The sequence below is a fragment of the Triturus cristatus genome, chromosome 4_2, assembly GCF_964204655.1.
Source record: "Triturus cristatus chromosome 4_2, aTriCri1.1, whole genome shotgun sequence".
Lineage (NCBI taxonomy): Eukaryota > Metazoa > Chordata > Amphibia > Caudata > Salamandridae > Triturus > Triturus cristatus.
The window spans coordinates 834343563-834362682 of NC_140586.1; the positions used below are offsets into that span (position 1 = coordinate 834343563).

General features: G+C 44.8%; 1 protein-coding gene across 2 annotated transcripts in view; it reads right to left on the minus strand.

The window, feature by feature from the left end:
- Nucleotides 1-298: 298 nt before the first annotated feature.
- DYNLT4 (dynein light chain Tctex-type 4) overlaps nucleotides 299-19120 on the minus strand; it is a 28846-nt gene continuing 10024 nt past the window's right edge. Inside the window, exon 2 of one of the 2 annotated variants that reach the window (XM_085602804.1) lies at nucleotides 299-2130. In XM_085602804.1, coding sequence (XP_085458930.1) covers nucleotides 1398-2105 — 708 coding nt within the window. In that variant the 5' untranslated portion in view covers nucleotides 2106-2130 and the 3' untranslated portion in view covers nucleotides 299-1397. The remainder of the gene's footprint in view (nucleotides 2131-19120) is intronic. The other variant, XM_085602803.1, reaches the window with a different exon arrangement.

Genomic DNA, 19120 nt, shown 5'->3' on the forward strand with positions numbered 1-19120 from the left:
AGAAGGTAAGCCCTGGGAGGTGGTCCTATCCGCCTGGTGCCCCTCAAAGCCATGACGTCAGGTGGTTTAGGCGGGTAAACTAGATGAAAACATGGACATAGGTGAGCTTCATCCTTGTGACCTCTGGGTGCAAATATCCTGGCATGTTATCCAGTCCAAGCAAGATGGACATGAGACTGGCCTGATGTCTTGGGCGCAGATTATCAGTAGGATTCCTCAGCAGGGCACAATAAAGGCCTTTTTACGTTCCTAGTAGGGGGGTAGGCGTGTTCTTTTTTAACAAAAACTTCTGCGATTGTGCGCCCCTGAGCAGTCTGCTAACTTCATTTGTAAATTTCAGATCTTGTACTGTGCACCTTTAGGTTCTCTACACAGTATATGCCTTCATGAAACTTGTAAGGTTTTGTAACAGCACAGCCATTCTGGTGAACAGAAACACTCCAGGTCCCTGCCATAGCATGTTTGACTGAACACTACATAATATGGTCCTTTTTTATGTCAAGGGCTTCTACAGTTGAAATAAAACTGAAAGATCAATCTACAGGGGTTTGTATAGATCTGCAGAAAACTAGATGGCACACTAGTAACATAATGCAAGGTCACCTATATACTCTTAGTACATAATATAATGTTTGTATGATTTATTCTACATTTAACAACCACAGAACAATTTCAGTTGTGACACCGTACAGGCTACAGCCATTTTTGTGGTTTATAAAGTCATGTGCTTGCTTTGTTCAGGTGGTGGGGACCAGCATTCATGTTTAGCAACTGGACAGGGTTTACCATCATGAGACTTTGACCCAGAGTGAGAGAGAAATGAAGAAAAGTCAGAAAGAAGGAGAAAGAGAAAGATTGGAAAAGACTGAAAACAGGAAAAAGCAAGACTGGAGAAAGAGCCCATAAGAGTGGGACAAAGAGACAGGAAATGTAGGGTGGTGGAAGAACGAGGCATGAGGAGTCGTCAAGAGTAGGTGCCCTTGGTATTCAGAAACCACAGCCTTCTACAGCATCAGCAGCCGACTCCTACCAAAAGCACAGGACCCATCTAATTTGCTTTTTGTTTTTCTTAATCATTGCTTAGAAGTGCAGCTACTTGTTGATATTACACAGATAATTTTACAAAACATGTTTATTAAAATTAAACACAAAGAAAAGACTTTCCTTCCATATGCAAGTAGTTTTCCCATGGCATTCCTGAGGCAGCCATGTTGAGTAAGCGTTGAAGTGGCGTAGTGAGCTGGCGAAAGGTTAAGGATGCCTTAATCAAAGTAAAGTCCATGCACAGTAGCAATGGCATGGATGCCTTAATCAAAGTAAAGTCCATGCACAGTAGCAATGGCATGGATGCCTTAATCAAAGTAAAGTCCATGCACAGTAGCAATGGCATGGATTCCTTAATCAAAGTAAAGTCCATGCACAGTAGCAATGGCGAACAGAGACGGGTTTGTGAAAGAGGCAGAAGCAAAGTTGTCATTCTCAGAGTCCCAGAGGGAGCGGCTGGCCACACGCACACCCTGGCCACCCATCTGGCCCACCACGACGTTGCAGACCAGCTTGTAGCGTGGGGGGCAGTGCTCCTTCAGTTTGCTGCGGATGAGGTCTGAGAGACTCTGGGACAGCTGGCCAGTTGTGGCTGGGTTATACTTTGTGTCGCCGAGGTGGCTGGCAAGCGTGGACTCGAGCACCCGTTGCACTTGGGAGGTGTTAAACCGGCAGCCCTCGTCAGGCTGCATCTTGTAGGTGTTCTCAAACTGGATCTCGCGAATGGGCTGGTTGAGTGGCAGGCCGCTGAAGCTGACTCGGCCATAGTGCATCCACGGGCCAAGGGACAGTCGCTTGCCCATAGGCATCGAGAGTGAGTTCTTGCGTGAGAAAGGCATGTTAAAATTGCTCATGACAGAGCTTCTCCTCGACAGGACTAGTGGCCTTCCATCCATGCTCTTCATGCGCATGAGCGGCCGCGGAGGCATGTCCAATGACTGGGAGCTGCGACGCGTGGAGAGGGAGGCGGCTCTGGGGCGGGCTCCAGGGCTCTCTGCTGCCACCACCTGGTTGAACTGGGCCAGGGCCTCTTGAGACAGAGGGAGAGACTTCCCTTCCATGGCCACGTCTGCTAGATGAAATTACCTGAAAGAAGATAACAGAGTGTGGGTTTAACATCCTATCAAGTCCTTAAAGCATTCACTGCTGAGATCTGTGTGAAACTTGAAGGTCACAGGTCAAAATTCATGCAGAGACGACTCGGGCTTATATCTGAGAAACATAACATGATTTTCATTAAATGGGGATGATAATTAGGGGTGGGAAAACATCCAATGACAACCAGACTGTGTAAATCTATGGGATTCCTCTCCGCACACCCATCCACACCAACCCTTCCATTCCTCTTTTGACATTGATGAAGCATGGTCTGTTACGGTCAACCTCTCTGACCCACAGCTTGCCATTCGCTTAACCACAACTCTGAAACACAAAGTGACATATTTATCATTGTGTTGCGTCGCCCTTGTGCCACACAACATAATGCAAAGGAAAACAAAGTCAGGTTTATCAAGGCCACCTTGCGTGGCTTGATAAATCTAGAGTAACGCAACGCTGCGCAAAGCGCTGCCTTGCGTTACTCCGCCCCAGGGATGCTTTCCATGGGTGGAGCTTGGGTGTTCCCACGTATCCACCCATGGGTTTGGGCCACATTTACCATTAGTGGTAGACCTGGGAATGAGTCAAAATGCTATGCCTCCCCAGGGGAGGCGTAACAAGGAGAATTATCTTTATTTCTCCTAATGGTTTCCTCGTTATATGTGTACTGCTAGAAAGAGAAAAATGCCTCTCAGGGTTGATTTTGTGCACTAATGTGGCCCTTCCTGTACAAAACCAATGCTGCTTACAATGCAGGCACCCAAGGTGCAAGGGTGCCTGCACCGGAGCTAGACGGCCAAAAGTGCAGGACAGGAGTGCACCGTATGATGTTCCTGCCATATCCCTTTCTTGCAGCGCATCAAGGTGGCTTGCTGCGTTCCATGAATGTTTGATGTCTATGCCCCCATATGAGAGCATTTTGAAGGGGCAGTCAGAGCTGATTTCCTGGGAACAGCCCTCATATGGATTTCTGATAGCTTCCCGGCCTACTTGGCAGTGGAATGGGGTAACCGTATGCCAAGTGCAAGTAAAATAACTTCTGCCATAGGCACCTAGAAACAACTTGGGGACATATCATCAAGGGCACTAAGCGGCACATTTTGCCGCTAAAGTGGCGATATTCCTATCGCCCTATAAACAAGGCAGCGCTAACATGCATTAGCGCATGTTAGCTGCCGAATTCCCAACGCCTGGCATCTCAGCGATAAACATCGCTAATGAGATGCAAAGTAGGCGTGGCTGGGAAAACTACATGGGAAATTATCGCTAAGGCAGCTTCGCCATATTAGCAAAGAGCCTTAGGGATAATAATCATCGCGTTAATTATGCCTTAATGCAGGAATTTAACATCTGTTAAATTCCTGACTAAGGCATACCTAACATGGGAGGTGGATTATGTTGATGTTGGCCCATTTCCCTGGATATTGCTGGAATATTATCGCCCTGGAGTAACGCGTTGTTGATAACGCGCTAACCGGTCGATAAATTCCAGCGATAGACGGCGATAAATATAAAAGCGCTAAGTGCGCTTTGTGATATTTATCGCCGTCTGTTGCTGATATGCCCCTTGGTTTGTAGAACAGCCAAACATGTGTAGTATTAAAATTATGTTTTTCTGAGCCTACATTTTCATCTCCTAAGGACAGGGCTGACCTTCTCTCTGTCCTGAGCTGTGTCTATATTATAATCTGCATGTATTTAATCTAATTGTTCTTGTCAGTCTGTTTTTCCATCTATCATGCTTTTCGCAAAGTAAACACACACCACTGTTCATGTTTTAGACTTTTATGTACTTTTGTATGCTGAAAATAGTTACATTACTAGGAGTTGGTAATTATTGACTACAATGCTTTGATAACACTGGTACTGGTGAGTGGGAACAGGTAACTCTACAACCTGTCGCCTCACCAATCTTAGGATACTTTCTTCAACGCAACCTTCAGTTGGCCTTCCTGATCCTCACTAAACCCGTACTTTGTGACAAGAGGTGCAAACATGAAGACTGAACTAGAGCAAAACAAGACCAGACACACCTTAGGAGGTCAACCCAAGACTGCTGCGCAACACTCGCATATCAAACCTCGAACAGAGACATGGCCATCAACCCATCAACACGACCTGATTTTATCAGCACCCCATCACTAGCAGAACAACACCAGGGACAGGACACCACAAGAATCCAAATACTGCACCCTAGCCATACAGTTAACTGAGAAGAGAGACACTCACACCAACTCATTCACAGGACCCACCAGCATTCACACCTGCAACACCGCCACATGCACAACGCACATTCCAACTACCACTCAACTAATCCAGAACAACGCTGAGACAGGACACTACAAGAATCCAAATACTGCACCCTAGCCATACAGTTAACTGAGAAGAGAGACACTCACACCAACTCATTCACAGGACCCACCAGCATTGACACCTGCAACACCACCACATACACAGCGCACATTCCAGATACCACTCAACTAATCCAGAACAACGATGAGACAGGACACTACAAGAATCCAAATACTGCACCCTAGCCATACAGTTAACTGAGAAGAGAGACACTCACACCAACTCATTCACAGGACCCACCAGCATTCACACCTGCAACACCACCACATGCACAGCGCACATTCCAGCTACCACTCAACTAATCCAGAACAACGATGAGACAGGACACTACAAGAATCCAAATACTGCACCCTAGCCATACAGTTAACTGAGAAGAGAGACACTCACACCAACTCATTCACAGGACCCACCAGCATTCACACCTGCAACACCACCACATGCACAGCGCACATTCCAACTACCACTCAACTAATCCAGAACAACACTGAGACAGGACACTACAAGAATCCAAATACTGCACCCTAGCCATACAGTTAACTGAGAAGAGAGACACTCACACCAACTCATTCACAGAACCCACCAGCATTCACACCTGTAACAACACCACATGCACAACGCACATTCCAACTACCACTCAACTAATCCAGAACAACGCTGAGACAGGACACTACAGTAGTCCAAGGGATAGCACATTACCCTTGCACCAGTGGCTGCAGACATGCCCAGGACCAACCAGCATTGACACCTGCAACACTATCACATGCACAACGCACACTCAACTCAACTAATCCAGAACAACACAGCAACAGGACACCACAGTAGTGCAAGGGATAGCGCGTTACCCTTGCACCGGTGGCTGCAGACATGCCCAGGGCCAACCAGCATTGACACCTGCAACACTATCAAATGCACAACGCAGCACTCAACTCAACTAATCCAGAACAACACAGCAACAGGACACCACAGTAGTCCACGGGATAGCGCGATACCCTTGCAGAGCTTACATTCTGACTAGTGCTCAGCTGGTCCAGAGCAACACTGAGACAGGACACTACAGTAGTCCATGGGATAGCACATATCCCTTGCAGAGGTCGCTGCGGACATGCCCAGGACCCACCACTATTAACACCCACAACAGCACCACATGTACAACTTACATTGAAGCTAGCACTCAGCTGGTCCAGAACACCACCAGCCAAAGTAGGTTTAGGGTTTGGGGCTGTAAGAGGGATTACAATTGGGGAGGTGCACAATGCAGTGAACACCCACTAACAGATACTTTAATGGAACCCCCATACATTTTGCAGGTAGGTCCCCTCTTGGCAAATGCACGCGAGGCTGCCTTAAAGGCAGGGGTAGGTCCTTTTTCAGTGGTAAAGAGAAAAGAAACACCTCATATTTTTTTATTGCAAGGAATTATTACAACATGTTCTGTTAGTATTTTTACCCTTTCAATTCCACACACAGACACTTGTTATTTTACCTTGTTCCGTGCTGTTTTTTGTCTCTCATTGCTTTCGAAAATGTAGTGAAATATTTGGCATGCGTGAAAACCCCCATATTTCAATGGAGTGTAGGAGAAAGAGTTTCTATACTCCCTGTGAAGAAAACCAAAGGTAAATGTACCCACGCACATACCCACATGACTTTCTTGGGTAGGTTTACGTGAGCAGATTGTAGCAAGAGGCGTACTCTACAAAGCTATGGCTGTTGCAGGAGTCCAGGCCTTTGTGAATCCCAGAGTCAGAAAGATTAGCTGGCAGGGCTTGGCTCACTGTATCTTTGAGAGGCCCACCCCACCCCACCGGAGCAGTGCACCAACACTGACCCACCTCTGCTTTGAGGAGTGACACACCTGTGCCCCACTAGGATTATATGCCATGCAAGACATGAGAGGCGCAGGGGCCCAGAACCGGGCACAGTCTGCAAACATCTGCCTGATGTATCTCACAATGACTGAAGGTACCCGAGGACTGGAAAACAACACGGGCTGAACAGAAGCAGGCGGGGGGAGGTAACCGGTGAACTGTACTCACCTGCACACCTGGAGGGCATGGGCAGAACCAGACGTGTGTTTACTGTAGACATAACCTTGCTTCCAGGAGACGCACACAACACTGGGAAACAAAAACACCAACCGTCTGTGCACTGTCGTGGCAGGGGCGACTCCACAGCCACCCTTTGCCGGTGCCCGTGCGGTAAGTGAGCCCTAGCCACCTATCCAATATGACAGCATCAAACATATACATCCCCTTTCCCGTATGTCAGAGCATCAAACATCAAACATACACCCCCTTTCCAATATATCACAACGTGAAACATACTCCTCTCCAATATATCACAAGATGAAACATATCCCTTTCCAATAAATCACAACATGAAACATATCCCACTCCAATAAATCACAACATGAAACATATCCCTTTCCAATATATCACAACATGAAACATACCCTTCTCTAATATATCACAACATGAAACATACCCCTCTCCAATATATCACAACATGAAACATATCCCTTTCCAATAAATCACAACATGAAACATATCCCTCTCCAATAAATCACAACATGATAAATATCCCTTTCCAATATATCACAACATGAAACATACCCTTCTCCAAAAAATCACAACCTGAAACATACCCCTCTCCAATATATCACAACATGAAACATACCCTTCTCCAATATATCACAACATGAAACATATCCCTTTCCAATAAATCACAACATGAAACATACCCCTCTCCAATATATCACAACATGAAACATACCCTTCTCCAATATATCACAACATGAAACGTATCCCTTTCCAATATATCACAACATGAAACATACCCCTCTCCAATATATCACAAAATGAAACATACCCTTCTCCAATATATCACAACATGAAACATACCCTTCTCCAATATATCACAACATGAAACATATCCCTTTCCAATAAATCACAACATGAAACATACCCCTCTCCAATATATCACAACATGAAACATACCCTTCTCCAATATATCACAACATGAAACGTATCCCTTTCCAATATATCACAACATGAAACATACCCCTCTCCAATATATCACAACATGAAACATACCCTTCTCCAATATATCACAACATGAAACGTATCCCTTTCCAATATATCACAACATGAAACATACCCCTCTCCAATATATCACAAAATGAAACATATCCCTTTCCAATAAATCACAACATGAAACATATCCCTCTCCAATAAATCACAACATGAAACATATCCTTCTCCAATATATCACAACATGAAACATACACTCCCTCTATTTTTTCCTCCTGCCCATTTAGCTTTGCAATTCACTAATGGGGGCACCTTTTACTTCAGTACCCAGCCAATTTTCGGGTGAAATTCCATGAAAAGTTTGCAAAACTATACTTTTAGAGGCTGATGTGGGTTGCTGGCCACTCACGTGACTCTCTCTTAATCAAGCACACACATCACAAAATGTTTTTTATGACAGTGTCACAGCGAACGGATTGATTCCAAGGAAGCCGACAGCATCTTTTGCTCCAGTGGTAGCGTGCGTAGTACACTAAGGGAGGATAAACTAAGGATGTAGGGAGAAGCACGCTACCTCGGGTCACTAGCATTTAAATAACTCAAACTCTAGGCGATTGGCTCCGCCGCTCTGCTCTCACCTTGTTACCATGTGCAGGTAGACCACAGCTTTCATCAGGACATTGAATAGATCAATTTGCTTAACTCTTTGGGGCATATTAGCAAGGTCCAGATCACTGCTCTATCGGCACTTTTTACCGATAAAGAGGCGATTTTTGTATCGCCCAATTACCAAGCTGTCGCTAACAGCAGTTAGCGTCAGCTTCCAGGCAATAGTGACTGGTTTGGGGCCCGCTTTGCATGTCAGCGATATTTATTGCTAATGACATGCAAAGTGGGCGTACCCAAACTGGTAGCGACTGAAAGCAGTCGCTAACACAGCTATCGCCTATTAGCAATACCCGCCGCGTGATAAAAAAAACGCACGCTAACCGCGATTAGGGCCAGGATTTTACACTTGGTAAAAACCTGACTTAGCCATAATAGTCAATGGGAGGTGGATTCTATGGCTAAGTCCCCACCTGCCTAATAGTGAGATTTACCTTAGCGATAGGATTTTTATCGCTGGAAATCTAACGTTGAAGATGGGATTCGCCGCTATTGCTGGATTTTTATCACCGTGGAGATAAACGTTGGTAATACTGCATTATCTCCGCGATAGAATCCAGCGATAGGAGGCGATAAAAAAAATCGCGCTAAGCGCGGTTTGCGATAATTAGCGCAAGTTGTTGCTAATATGCCCCATCGTTATTCGATGGTTGGTGGTGACAGTATGTCAACTTCAAAGGAGAGACATCCAGTTCCCTGGACACCACTATATATCCTGACTGGCATTGAGTTTCTCAGTTTGACTCATTAAAGAATTCAGGGGCATATTATCAAGGACGGCGTTAAAAATTATCGCCGGTTTAGCGGCAGAAAACTGCCGCTAAGGCGGCGATAATGGGCTTGATAATATGCCCTTCAGAATTCCAATAGAAGCCCATGTTCACACCAGAACATGGGTTTCTATTGGAATTCTCAAGGGCATATTATCAAGCCCATTATCGCCGCTTTAGCGGCAGTTTTCTGCCGCTAAACCGTCGATAATTTTGAACGCTGTCCTTGATAATATGCCCCTCAGTTTAATGGTTGAACCACTGGATGACAGAATAAGACAAGCATTTGCAATACAATAGGTCTCGCAATTACAAGATTTTGAGCTATTGGCATTGTAAATGACAATGCCTTTTATTTATGTGTTTAAAAAACCTGCAAAAATAAAAAGTCATTGTCATTTACAATACCAATAGGTCAATGTTTCGAAAATGCGAGGCCAATTGGATTGCGAATGCGTTTTTTTTCCTTTCTGTGGTCTTTTTAATTTTTTTTTACTTTAATGCTAAGCGTGGTGCCCACTTCAGGGACACCGCACTCTCTAGTTCAGCTTTCCCTAACGTGCCGTTGGGTAAAGCTCAAACAGAGAGCGCGGTGTCCCTAAAGTGAGCACCTCCCTCAGCATTAAAGTTTTTTTTTAAAAAAAGCTAAATCAGAGAGCGTGGTGTCCCAGAAGTGGGCGCCGCGCTCAGCATTAAAGTAAAAAAAAAATTCAAAAAGCTGAAACAGAAAGCGCAGTGTCCCCGAAGTGGGCGCCAAGCTCAGCAAAAAAGTTAAAAAATAAAGGGGCAGATTTATGAGGCCCGTTGCGCCATCGGAACGTCACTTTTTGTGACGTTCCGTGGCGCAGAAGCCTGCGTGATATTTATCAGGCAGCACTGAGCCACTTTTTGTGGCTTAATGCTGCCTCATAAATATCAGTCCCTTTAACGCACTGTTCTGCGTTAAAGGGGCGTGCAATGGGTGTTGCTGGGGGCGTTCCCAGCAACATCCATGGCCTTTTGACATCGTAAATCTGAGGCAGCGCCAAAAGCTTACGCCTCCCCAGGGGAGGCGTAAGGGAGGCGCAACGGGGAGAAATATCTTTATTTTCCTTTTTCTATGCAGCACCTCTTGTGATTATTTTTGTACAGAAAGGTTTCCCTTCCTATACAAAAATATTCATCCCCACAACGCAGACACCCTTGCACCATGGTGCAGAGGTGCCTGCGTTGGCGCAGGCAGCCCATTGTGCGCCGGCGCAGGGGAAAAGGACAGGAATGCGCCGCATTTTATAGATACGGCGCATCCCTGCCCTTTTCTTTTGCCGTAGGGAAGCGCAGCAGGAAGGCCTGCTGCGCTTCCCTACGGCAAAACATCATAAATCTGCCCCAAAAAGTGTGATGTACCGGAAGCGGGTGCCGCGCTCAGCTTGAAAGTTTGAAAAACAAGAAGCAACCGCCATTGTCCCGCAAGTGGTGTGTGGGGGCAGCCACTATTAAAGTTAAAGCACACATAATGCACTGCATAGACAAGAAGCAGCCGCCGTTGTCCCACGAGTACTGTGTGGGCTCGCTGCAAATACAAGAAGCAGCCACCATTGTCCCGCATTATTCACTAATGAAAATAGTGCTCACCGACTTATAAAGCAGACCGTGTAACAACACAAGTAAAAAGTCCAGTCGTTATGGGAGGTTAACAAATGCAGACAAAGCTGTACCAAGGAGGGACTACTAAGCCTATTCACAAATGAAAAGTAACGATTTCGCAAGGACAGTAACAGGAACCAATTGAAAAGATGGGTGGAGCTTGTATGTCATACCTCAATACAGCATGCCTCACAGAGCAGTGCATGCACTGCCCAGGCTCGACCTGATAATCGATATATGGAATCAACTCAGCCCTGAAGAAGTCCCAAGAGGGGACTAAACGCATTGGCTATGGCTGCAATCAATGAAGTAATTTTAAAAAGAAGATGAACACTAAAGAAGTAAACGATAACCATTTCTGGGACTCGTGTGTTTTGTTTCATCAAAACATGAACCACTAAATGATACCAGTTGAATTCTCAACACTGTGATTTGTGATTGTTTTCTTTGCAGTGCTGGGTAACACATTTCCTGTTTAGAAAAGGGTATTACCCGACAAGGGGCGTTTGGGGGCTGATCCCCCTTACCCGTGCACCTGTTTTTCTTATCTGTTTGGCCCATAACTATGGGGCATATTATCAAGGATGGCGTTAAAATTATCGCGGGTTTAGCGGCAGAAAATTGCAGCTAAAACGGCGATAATGGGCTTGATAATATGCCCTGGAAAATTCCAATAGAAGCCCATGTTCACACCAGAACATGGACTTCTATTGGCGATAATTTTTAACGCCATCCTTGATAATATGCCCCTATGTCACCAATTTGTGGTGATAAGCCTGGTGCTTTTTGCTCCAGTCACCTATTGTAAATCATTTCTACCATAAGATATCTATCTACCTACAAAAAAAGATGACCCATTGCTCGTAAGAGCGAGTCTCATTCTGACGGAAGATGACATGCTGCTCAACTAAATGATTTCCTCAACAGAATTCTATATTTTTATTCATCGTTTTTATAAAGTATTGCATGTCATCTTGTGGTTTCTCCCAAGTGCTATCAGGGCTGGCTCTAGAGCGGTGTGACCGGTGCCACGGCACCGGGTGCTGGCTGTGGTGGGCGCCATGTATTGTGAATGTAGAAGCACCTGCTGCAGCTTGTTTGCCAGCAAACATTTTCAGGCACAGTAAAAATGTCAAGATAACTAGGGTGATTGATTAATGGGTCTGTTGGAGAGAGATTGGAGTTTTGTCGAGTGTCATTTTTGATTCATCATAAGGTAGCGCAGAGGGTTAATATGCCTGCTGTAAAGAATGTGTCCCATGCAGATCACAGAAGTGTCTACAATGTAAATAGGTCAGTGGGTTACTGCTTTTGTCACAGAAATTCTTTTGTTACTCGCAGTTTATCAGGTAAAAACCTAATATAGATTTGTGACCTATTAACTGTCATCAAAGAGCTGCATGCAGACTGCAAGGTATAGGTTACAACGTTATGTTTTCTTACCCAGTCATTCGTTCTCCTAATGTCGCAAAAAGGGTTCATTTGGGTAGAAATCAATTCTTATTAGTAAAGACAATGATGTAACATTTTAAATTCAGGGCTTGTGCTTCTCCATACAAAGCACTTTTAAACTATACTGCCTACCAGTATGGACGACATGTGTCTCCTACACCTTGTAGTTCTCTGTGTTATGTAACATTTCCTATACTCAGATTTACACACGTATGATTCATTGTCTCTGTGTAATGTGTGTGATGTAAAGTGCTCTGACCCCCCTACACGGGCATGAGTGGCGCTATGAAAGAAAGGTATGTGAGAGAGAGGGGCTTTGGAGACTTGAGCACTGGTAAAGAGTGGTAGTGAAGGAATCCATAGCGAAAGAGTTCATTGGGGGGCCCCAACAAACACTGTTGCATCGGGCGCCACCCGCACTAAAGCCAGCCCTGAGTGCTATTCAGTTACAATGGGCCGCTTTGAGTGTGGGTCACTGAGATGTGTCCTTGAAGAAAAATGTGATCAAAGAGCATTAGTGCTCCATCTGATGTCAACGTGGACCCACAGCTGTCGGAACAGGCGAGGGTGTTCCAACAACTGCTGCCGCAACCACAGCACACATGCCCATGGGATCCGCGGCACCTGTTGCATCCTCCGGCAGGGCGAGGGGAGCACAGCATTGGGTCAACAGGCTCTACATTGCGTAGTCTTTGTGTTGTTGGAGACTTTGAAGAAGTTTGTTCCGTCACCTGTCCATCACATGTATGCCTTCCTCGTGATCCCAGTCAATCCGTGTTGTAGGGATGCGCGTGTATTCCTACTCCCTCTTAGTAAGATCACTCCAGGAGGGTGTGAAGGCTGAAGATTGTCAAAGCCCCTTACCCGTGGTGAGATGACACTTTTTCTTACGGATGGGGCTGGAGTCGCCTTCTTTAAAAGCACTTCCGAAAGGTACTGTCGCGGAAGTGCGAATTTCCAAAATGGACTGCACTCATCGTTGTGAGCGTGCGGTACTCATTGCAAAGCTATTGGGAAATAAAGGGCAACACCAAGGAAATATTTCAACAAAATAATTTGTCCTTCGTGCACACTCTCAATTGCTGCTAGATAGGATCTTGAAAGCCCTCACAGCAGCCCTGGTTCCATCACCAACCTCAGTCACCGACTCCTCATTGGCCAAAGGCAATAGATCTTAGAGCAGTGCTTCCCACACTTTTCAGATTTTAGAACCACAGCCCTTTGCGACTCACCTACCTTTCATGGACCTCAGGCGGGTGATTTTAGAATGTGACTAAAGCATCGTATGGTAGCGCATGGCCATTTACAGGCAGCACATTTTCTATTCCAACGGCAACTAACTTTGCACAGACATTTTTACTGGTGAACCTAAATAGCACCCAACTGATAATGGGGCATATTTACAAGCCCCTATCGCCACCACAACGTCACTTTTTTTGGACTTTGGACGTTGTGTTGGCAATATGGGCTTCACTTATTTACAGGGCAGCGTTATGCGGCTTATCGCGTCCCTGTAAATAAGGCCCCCTTTCACGCTATGCTTAGCGTGAAAGGGGAGGACAATGGCTGTTGCGGTGGGCGTCGCGCCGCAACACCCATTGATTTTGACGCTCCCCCATATTTACAAGAGTGGCGTAAATATAAGGCAGCGCCAAATTTAAGACCTGGGAAACCTGGTCTTAACAGGGCACAACAAGAAAAAACGCTTTATTTCTTCTTGTTTTTTGCTGCTTTTATGTGTGCTGTATTGGCTCGCGACTGACCCACAGTTTGGGAACTGTTGGCTTATGGTCACCACCATTAAAAGTCATGGACGATATCCGTGACACCCGTGATAACCTTCACCTGAAGCGTTCTTTTTCACTGCATTAATTCTCTTGCTAGTCCCTTCATTAATCTGCCCAGATAAATAGCGGTACAAATCAGAACGAATAGCACAGCCATCTCGGGCGTGTCCATTTGTCTGCTATTCAGTACCATTAATATAAGTACTTCAGAGTGCAAACAGTGCTGCCATCTTTGAATTGTACCTTTGTTTGCTTTTTATCATTTATTACCATTAATATAAGTAAAGTATTGTACAAACAGCGCGTCCATCTTTGACTTGTGCCTTTGTTTGCTATTGAGTACGATTAATATTAGTACATTAGAGTACAAACAGCGCGTCCATCTTTGACTTGTGCCTTTGTTTGCTATTGAGTACGATTAATATTAGTACATTAGAGTACAAACAGCGCGTCCATCTTTGACTTGTGCCTTTGTTTGCTATTGAGTCCAATTAATATTAGTACATTAGAATACAAACAGCGCGGCCATCTTTGACTTGTGCTATTCAGTACCAATACAATAGATATTAGTAAAACCTGTTGTTCTGAGCGCTTATGGATGACAGCAATGCGGTATGAAATGCTACTATAATAACTTATAATTATTACCATTGCTCTGGCTAGCGTCACGTGCTTATGGCAATCAAGCATTACTCTATTTGTCTTCCATTCACTAAACAGAGATCCATGTACTAATGTGTTTATTGAATATGTTGCAAGGCATTGTTTTTACGTCAAGCCTGGTCAGTGCATGTGCTGCTCTGCGAGGCATGCTGTATTCAAGTAGGGACTTGATGCTCCGCACACTCACCGCCCATATTTTTCATTGGCTTGTGTCATTGTCCACTGTACACTGTGGCTGTTCATTGGTCAGTAGGCTTAGTAGACCCTCCTCAGTACCGCCATGTCTCATTTTGTAACCTCCCCTGCTGACACCTCCTGTTATGTGTGTTGTTACTCTGTAGAATTCAATTACAGCCTCTGAGCACTATTTTCTCAAATAGCTTTAGACACGCTCTTTCTAGCGCTTTTTACATTTTTTATAGCACTGGCACCGAACACATTTGCAATGCAATAGGTCTCGCAAAACAACACATAAATAAAAGGCATTGTAATTTACAATACCAATAGCTCAAACTCTCGTAAATGCGAGACCTATTGCATTGCAAATGTTTGTTTATTAATATGTGCAGCTCATAAATATTTTCAGTTTCTCATAAATATTTTCAAACCTACATCTGAGAGGGATGCATAAACATGTCAGCGGAAGAGTGCCTGCTCAGAGTTGAGTCACATACCATCAATTCACATTATGTGTCTTAGCAAGTCAATGCTTGTTTGGCATTTTTTGGATGAAGACAGCAGCTTTTTCCTTTCCAAAGTGCTCTATACTCAGCATGTGGGGGATCCAGCTGTTTGAGTGAGTGCTCGTCTGTGACTGATCCTGAGGCCACAATCCAAGCCCCAGTTGCTATTGTGCAGGCACATGCACAACACACAATGTGATGCAAAACACAGTGTCAATTTAATTACAATTTTAAAGACCTGTGTGTTCAGCATTAAACTGTGTTGCGTCACACAGGGGCCGTAGTGTTTTGCAGCAACAAAACTATTGGCAATGGTTTTCTGGCAAAGTGACAAGTTTTGCTGAGAAATGACAGTGTACATTGTAAACAAACTCTGGAAAACGGGGCATATTCACAAGAAAATGTCAGAGGGCGGAGCAGCGCCAAATTTGACAGCGCCACGCTCTGACATTATCAAAACGCAGGCCAGCCCTGTACTTACAAGAATAAGGCGCACTCCTGTGTTTCCCATAGCACTGGTGCAAATAAAGGTGCCTAGTGCTAGCGCAGGCAACCTGCTGCCATATTGCCAGGGGTTCTGCACTGGAGGGATGATTATTTATGTGTAGCAAGGGACACCTTCCTGCACACAAACAATCAATAATGCTGATTTGCACCTTCTATGTGTGCTACAGAACGCAACACACGTCGAAAGAGCAGAAAATGAGAAGAAATTAATAACTTCTCCTCGTTGAGCCCAGGGGCGGCTCCTCTGCAAAGTCGGGGGAGCAGCGCCCCGCTGGCAGAGCCAGCAGCTAAAAAAGAAAATTATATTTGATTATCGTTTTATTTTTAAGGATCTGGCTTAGCCAGCATATGCAGGGAGGAGCGAGGCCCGGGAGGGGGTAGGAGGAGTGCAATGTGCACTCTCTAAGTGCACATGTGTGTTTGACCGGCCATCTCAGCCCGACCAAAGCACACATGTGCACTTAGGTTTCTCCTACCTGGCTGCATTGAGTAGCCAGGCTGGAGAAACTCCACAGACTCCCTGGTCTGAGCAGGGTGTCTTTTTTAGCCTGCTCAGACCAATCCCTGCTGCAGAGGACAGGGAGTCTGATGCAGCCCTAGTGCTTGCTGGGACACAGTAGAAGAAGCACCCGGTACGATGCGGCCGTCAACTTAAGGTAAGTTTTGTCTTATTTTTGTATCCTCCACGTGCTCCCCCTCGAGCGTGGCCCCACTAGCTTTTGTATGTGGCAGCCGCCACTGGTTGTGCCATTCTAAATGCCTGGGATTCCATGGCATTTTTTTTTGGTGCTGCCTCAGCCTTGTAAATCTGGGGCAACGTCAAAATGCAATGGTTGTTGTGGTGGAACACCCACAGCAACACCCATTACATGCCCCTTTGCTGCAGAGGACTGCCACGGAAACTGGCATATTTACAAGGTGGTGTTAAGCCACGCAAAGTGGCTTAGCGCCACCTTGGAAATATAGAAAAGCATCACAAAAAGTGATGCTCGGGTTACGCTGGGGACTTGTAAATATGCTCCCTAGTTTTCAGCCATCAAGTACAAAAATTCCAAGAGAGACACAAAATACTCAGCCAATCCAAGGTCTGTTTCATATCCAACCTCAACTTCAGTTTTTAATTGAAAAAGTCTTCACCTCACAAATCCATACGCTCCTTGAAAATGACACTTCACTCCAGAATTATCGATCGGACTGGGGACAGAAACACGGGAGACCCAGGAGGGTATTTGATGAGACCTCCAGAGAGACTTAGAAGATGGAAGAATTCTGCCCCGATCCTTGCAGAACTGTCAACGGCATGCAACACTGGAAGTCAAGACCATAAGATCTCCCAGGACATTGAACCTCCAGCAGCATCTCGGAAAAACATTACCATGACAGAACTTTTCTGCATGGAGAGAATCCAACAAATATAGAGGAGCGCGTCTAAGATGTAGCATCTATTCCATCTAGAGCAGTGGTTCTTAATCTTTTGATGTATTTGGACCCACAATGAATCACTGCTGGAAGCCGGGGACCCACACCAAAGCTACTTCTATGATTTGAAACTCAAAACATCAAACAAACATACATAAAGAAGTACTCATCAACCAAATACACAAATTATAGAATAGTTTATTTAAATCACAAACAAAAATTAAGCAAAATGTATTTTTTAACAAAAAAGTGGGATTTTAAAAATGTTTGTTCTGTTCCTAAAAGACAAAGCAATATGCTAGACTCTAGCAGGTCAATGTGCTTTTTTGCACCCAATGCATGCTCTCTTTTTGTCTACACATACCATTGCTGCTTTAACTGCGGCTACCAATCGCCTATACTTGATTCTGTTTCTTGTACTTGCATTGGTCTCACACAAGATAAGGATACCACTTAATTTTTAGATTACAATTTCAAATTCCTACACATTTGCCAAGTGTTTTAAACCTCTCTATTTGCAACTTTGTTTTTCCATGCCTATAAACTTTATTAATCTGCTAATTTTTATTTAATTTTATAAACAGTTGCGGACCCTTTGAATAGGCAAAGGTCCGCGGACTACAGATTAAGAAAAACTGATAAAAAGACTATACGATCTAGTTAAAAGAGTCATCTCTCCAGTGAACTTCCAATTCAATGTGAGCCCAACACCTGAATCCACCTGAGCATTTGGAAGGATTCAGGCAGCAGCTGTAATCAAGCCATCTCCACAAAATACATACATAGATGCCTCTGCATGCACAAGAAAGACACAAACAACATTCAGATTGGTAACTGCTCCACCAATAAGAACCAATTCATGTGGAATGCTTCCCTTGGTCAAACACCGTAATATGCTAACCTAGGAAAACAAGGTCAACAAGCTAGAGTGGATCTTAGATGTGCCTTCATAGTCAACGTCAAACAGCAAAGTAATATGCATCTGATCTGTAACATGTTTCATAACGGCAAATATAGTGGTCTCCATGCAAATTAAATCACATTGCCTTTCTCCCTCTCACTAAAAAATGGCTGCCATCCCATCACCCTGGTGACAAATGGCAAGAGAAAGAGGACAAAACACTGGAAACTGACAAAAGACTACATATGATAGGCTAACTAGAAACTGACAAAAGACTACATCTACTAGACGAACTAGCCCCGACCAAATGGTGGCCATCTTGGAACGGCTCTGACCCTCTTTAATTGTCACTGAAGGATCGATGGGCTGGGAACAAGTACAGGAAACTTACTTTCTACCTACATACATTTATATTGTATATATTACTTATATTATCACTAATATACTAAAAATGAAGTCCAGTCTACCTTCCCCAGAAATGGTCCATATGACCACACTCCTACACCTTCAACCCCCCAATCAGCTCGGACCGAGACCTGAAAATGCCCAATGTCACTCACCCTACTTAAACCAAGGACCCACCTGAACCCCTCACCTCCCCCTGAATGACCCTCTACCCTAGTCCTGTCCCATACCCAACCCTTCTGTGGCCACTATCCCTGCAGTTACCCATCAACCTAGAAACCCCACCTATTTTTCCCCTTAATCAGGAAGATGTCAACCAACATAAGATCCCACCAGAACTCCCCATTAACCCCCACTCCTCTACTCTCACCAACCTGAATCCCACGGCCCTCACTCCTTCTCCATCACCTACCCACCCAACCTCTCAGCTAATGCCGCCAAAATCTTTAAACACAGACTACTCAAACAACATACTGAAACACTCTTAGCTGACCTCTATCATACCTCCTCCAAAGGTAAGACAAAAACAGATCTCATCTTCTACACCCCCACCAGGCCAAATGGAGAAATAACCTAGCTAACCACTTGCAAATTACCAAAACCACCAACATCCCCCATGGCCAAATACTGATTATCTCCAAGTCCTCTACCTTCAGAGTCAATGCCACCATAACAGATACAGATATGGCAAAGTCATGGCTCAAGCCAACGACTTCAA